Here is a 5,388-nt window from a genome sequence, read left to right on the forward strand (position 1 = left end):
GTTATCCTTTTCTCAAAACCCAACATTCTATTTTAATCATGACAAAAACATTGAGAAGTACCCATAAAAGGATATTCTACAAAATAACTGACGAATAATCTTCAATATTCTCAAGGTTATTGAAACCATAAGAAAATCTGAACATCTTTTACAGAAGAAATTAAGCAATGAAGTTAAATAAGAAAAATTAATTAGAAGACTAAGAATTTAGAAGAAAGAGGAACTACTGTATCTATTTGCATATGATAGGATGGTACTTCTGGAAAGCCAAGTGGAATTTATGTAGGAAATAAAGTAGTAACTTATAAAGTCAATATATGAAATCAGTAATCTTCTTGTATACAAATAAAAATGAGATAAAATCTAAAATGAAAGAGATCCCTTTCATATTATAGATAGAAGACAGATAAAGAAAATGCTTCACAATAACATGTACAAAATATATATGAGCAAAATTTTAAAACATTCTAGAGAAACGCAAAGATAGACTTGAATAAATGTAGAAACTTAACATGTTTTGAATAGTAAATCTATATTTATAGCTATCCATCTATATCTGTGTCTATCTATTAATCATCTATCATCTGTCAGTTTTCTGTTACTTTATGAAATGTATACAATCCTCACAGATATGCAATTATATTTTCTATTTCCCCAAAACTGGACAAGCTATTTTTTAAATCAAGATAATCTGCAATAGAAAATAAGAAAAAAGAACCAAGAAGATCCTGATATAAAAATAAATTGGGAGGAATCAGTGTAGGACAGCTAGTCCTGTTTTATTTTATGGTGTAAGGCACTATCACTAAAAAAAAGAAAAGAAAAGAAAAAAAACCAAAACTAGTGTATGTATAGCCTGAAAAATCAATATAAACAAACAAAATTCAGAAATATACTCAATTGTATATGAAAATGTGACTTCATAACTCAGGGAAAATAATACAAAAAAAGCTATATATTTAGAAATATGGTTGGATTATTTTGTCATAAGATAAATAAAAACATTCAAATTCCTCCAAAATATTAGTGTAAAATGCTAGACATGAAAATTCCAGAATACCTTAGTGCATTTCTCTATGAGTGTGAGGAAATGTTTTATAACTATTAATAAAACCTCTCTTTGGGAGACAATATGGCGATTACTTTTTTTTTCTCTCTTTTTTTTAAATACATTTATTTTTATTAATAATGATATTGTGGGGTACAGTTAAGGGTTAGGTATACAAATATGTTTCGTTCAGGCACCCTGTTGATAAGAGGTGTTTTCCCATCCCTAGACAGATATTTGCTACTGTTAATCCCATTCCCCCCCATAGTTTCCCAGTACCGTCAGTCATTTTCTTATAGTATTGGGAAGTGAATTCTTATAAAGTGCCAGCTGTATTTATGTTTTATACAACCAATTTTGACATTTCAGAGCAGAAACTCTCATAATTGGGAGTGTAGCTTGAGTTGGCAGGCAATAGGAAGACAGTGAAAGTCAGTGGATATTTTTGGGTAAGATTTGAATCGAGCAGGAATCCACATCCTTTATAAAGCTGCTTTTGGTCTCATGCACACCACAGAAAGTGCTTCCTCCACCTGATTCCTCAATAAGGCTGCTTTATGATACTAGCTCCATTGGTATTAAAAGTCCTGACAACCCAGTGATTTTGTAAGCACCTTGAGGAGAAGAGTATACATAATGTTTCTTGATATGTATTAGGATTTTTTTCCCTATTTTTTTTTAAGGTCTGAAAATAGAGATAAGGGATAATCTTCCCAAATGAGTGATCAAATTTGAACTTACGCACAGTGATTCTGCTGATATTGGATATTCTCTGGAAAAGCCCTGTGGAAGAAGATAAGGAGGAAGAGAATTTCCCCGGCCATGTCAGCTTCCAATATTACTTCAACCCACCCAGCTACCTTCTTGTTGATGGGGATCCCAGGCCTGGAGCACCTGCACATCTGGTTCTCTATCCCCTTCTGCTCGGCCTATGTACTGGCCCTGCTTGGAAACTGCACCCTCCTTCTCATTATCCAGGCTGATACAACCCTCCATGAGCCCATGTACTTCTTTCTGGTCATGCTGGCTGCCATCGATCTGGTCCTTTCCTCTTCAACATTGCCTAAAATGCTTGCTATTTTTTGGTTCAGAGATCGGGAGATTAACTTCTATGCCTGTCTGGTCCAGATGTTCTTTCTGCACTCCTTCTCCATCATGGAGTCAGCAGTGCTGCTGGCCATGGCCTTTGACCGCTATGTGGCCATCTGCAAGCCACTGCACTACACCACGGTCCTGACCGGGCCCCTTACCACCAAGATTGGCATGGCTGCTGTGGCCCGGGCTGTGACACTAATGACTCCACTTCCCTTTCTGCTCAGACGCTTCCACTACTGCCGAGGCCCGGTGATTGCCCACTGCTACTGTGAGCACATGGCTGTGGTGAGACTGGCGTGTGGGGACACTTGCTTCAACAATATCTATGGCATTGCTGTGGCCATGTTTATTGTGGTGTTGGACCTGTTCTTTGTTATCCTGTCTTATAACTTTATTCTTCAGGCAGTTCTACAGCTTGCCTCACAGGAAGCCCGCTACAAGGCATTTGGGACATGTGTGTCTCACATAGGTGCCATCTTATCCTTTTACACACCAGTGGTCATCTCCTCAATCATGCACCGTGTAGCCCGCCATGCTGCACCTCACGTCCACATACTCCTTGCCAATTTCTATCTACTCTTCCCACCCATGGTCAATCCCATCATCTATGGTGTCAAGACCAAGCAGATTCGTGAGCGAGTTGTAGGATTATTCCTGAGGAAGAATGTTTAAAATGAGAGTGAGTGACCAGTGGAGAAAGAATGGGGTGAGTTACATGCTGAGGTTGGAGACAGGTTAATATAGGAAGTGCAGGGCTGCCAGAATGTCCATGTTTAGTTTTTTCCTGGCATAATAAAAAATAAATGAAGTCCTGTAACTCACACAGCTCTCTAGTCTGTTTAGGACTTATGAACCTGTGACCTCTGGTAGCCTTTGAATTGAACCTGCTGACTTTGCTGACCCCTCATAGAGTCCTCACTCTTGTTAGTAATTTGACAAAGTCCTGACCCTCTTACCTCCTGGTGACTTCACCTAAAGACATGATGTTTCCAAGTCAATTTTCTTAAGAGCAGATTATGAAAATCTGAATTTATATCCCGAGTCATTGGGAATTTGGTGAACTATTCACTCAGGACCTAGATGAGGACTGGACCACATCTGAAGTAGGAATCCTTCATCAGTCATTCTACAGGTGGTGTTTAGCATCTGATTAAACACTCTTGGTGCTGGGGAATTTGCAACATTTCAGGGCTGTGGGCTCCAAATGAGGCAGCTCTGCTTGTTAGAAAGTTATCTCTTCAACTAAGCTAGTCTGTATATTTTTTGGCTTCTATTTGCCAATCTATCCTCATGTCCAATCCCTGTCATTAAAAATTTGAATAAGACATGTCCTCTGACTTTATATATCATGCAACTCTTTCTTTGGACATAGATGTATCCTATGTTTCTCATATACTATTAAGATAGGGATGCCAGGCTTTTTCTTTTTTATTCCTTTATTTTTTATATATTTAGAGGGTACATGTACAGGTTTCTTACATGCATATATTGTGTAGTGGTGACATCTGGGCTTTTGGTTTACCCATCACCAGAACAATGAAATCATACCTAATAGGTAATTCTCAAATTTCACCGTCCTTCCACTCTTCCATGTTTTGTTTTCTCCAGTGTCCATTATCCTGCTCTGTGTGTCCACATATACACACTGATTAGCCCTGACTTGTAAATGAGAACCTGTGATGTTTGACTTCCTGTTTCCCAGTTATTTTACTTAGGATAATGATTTCCAGTTCCATTCATGTTGCTGCAAAGACATCATTTCATTCTTTATGGCTGAGTAGTATTCTATTATACACACACACCCACCCCACACACTGCAGTTTCTTTATCCAGTCCTACATTGATGGACACTTAGGTTGATTCCGTACTTTTGCTACTGTGAATAGTAATGTGATAAACACAAGTGCAGGTGTCTTTTTAATATGACTCATTTTTCTTTGGGTAGATACTCAGAAGTGGGATTACTAGATCAAATGTTAGTTCTACTTTTAGTTCTTTGAGAAATCTTCATACTGTTTTCCATAGAGTTTGTACTAAATTACATTCCCACCAACAGTGTAAAAATGTCCCCTCTGCATCCTTGCCACCCTCTGTTGTTTTTAGATTTTTTAGTAATAGCCATTCTTACTGGTATGAGTTGGTATCTCATTTTGGTTTTTTTTTTTTTCATTAATCAGTATTTTTTATTATGGTTTTGTGGGGTACAGTTAAGGGTTAGGTGTACAATGACGTTTCATTCAGGCACCCAGTAGATAAGAAGTGTTTTCCCATCCCCCGACATATATTTGCTACTGTTAATCCCATCCCCCTCCCCCCCATAGTTTCGCAGTACCATTCGTCATTTTATCATAGTATTGCATTGGATGTTCAAGGTCCATTATATGAGTGAGAACATGTGATATTCGGATTTTTGTTTTGTGAGAGGTCATTCAGTATTATAGACTCTAGTTCCATCAGGTTGCAGCGAAATTCATGATTTGTTCTTTTTTATGGCTGCGTAGTATTCCATCGTGTATATGTACCACATTTTAAAAATCCAGTCCTCTTTTGATGGGCAGCATGGTTGTTTCCAGGTTCTTGCTATTGTGAACAATGCTGCGATAAACATACGTGTGCAGGTATCTTTTTTATAGAGTGATTTGTGTTCTTCAGGGTATATTCCCAGTAGGGGGATTGCAGGGTCATATGGAAGGTCAATTTTTAGAGCTTTTAGGAATCGCCACACTGCTTTCCACAGAGGTTGCACTAGTTTACACTCCCACCAACAGTGTAGAAGTGTTCCCTTTTCACCACACCCTCTCCAGCAGCTGTTATTTTTTGAGTTGTTGATAATTGCCATTCTGACTGGAGTTAGGTGGTATCTCAGTGTGGTTTTGATTTGCATCTCCCTGATGATTAGTGAGGTTGAGCATTTCTTCATGTGTTTGTTGGCTGCTCGAATGTCTTCTTTTGTGAAGTGTCTGTTCATGTCTTTTGCCCATTTTATAATGGGGTTGTTTGTTTTCTTCTTTTCAGTACGCTTCAGTTCCTTGTAGATCCAGGATGTTAAGCCTTTGTCAGACCTAGAGTTGGCAAATACTTTTTCCCAGTCTGTAGGCTGTCTCCCTGCTCTCTTGATGGTTTCTTTGGCTTTGCAGAAGCTTGTCAGTTTAATAAGGTCCCATTTGTCTATCTTCTCTCTTAAGTCCTGTGGGTTTTGGGTTTGTACAGGAATTGGATGCCAGTTCCGATTTCCATGAGAGTAT

General features: G+C 38.3%; 1 protein-coding gene across 1 annotated transcript; it reads left to right on the forward strand.

Annotated features, from left to right (window-relative positions):
• Positions 1 to 1,834: 1,834 nt before the first annotated feature.
• Positions 1,835 to 2,896, forward strand: LOC103273721 (olfactory receptor 52K1-like). Its single transcript, XM_008071166.1, has one exon. The coding sequence runs from the start codon at positions 1,871 to 1,873 to the stop codon at positions 2,813 to 2,815; it is 945 nt and encodes a 314-aa protein (XP_008069357.1). The 5' UTR covers positions 1,835 to 1,870; the 3' UTR covers positions 2,816 to 2,896.
• The last annotated feature ends 2,492 nt before the right edge of the window (positions 2,897 to 5,388 follow it).

This window comes from Carlito syrichta, unplaced genomic scaffold, assembly GCF_000164805.1.
Source record: "Carlito syrichta isolate Samal-C Ts95f unplaced genomic scaffold, Tarsius_syrichta-2.0.1 Scaffold314138, whole genome shotgun sequence".
Lineage (NCBI taxonomy): Eukaryota > Metazoa > Chordata > Mammalia > Primates > Tarsiidae > Carlito > Carlito syrichta.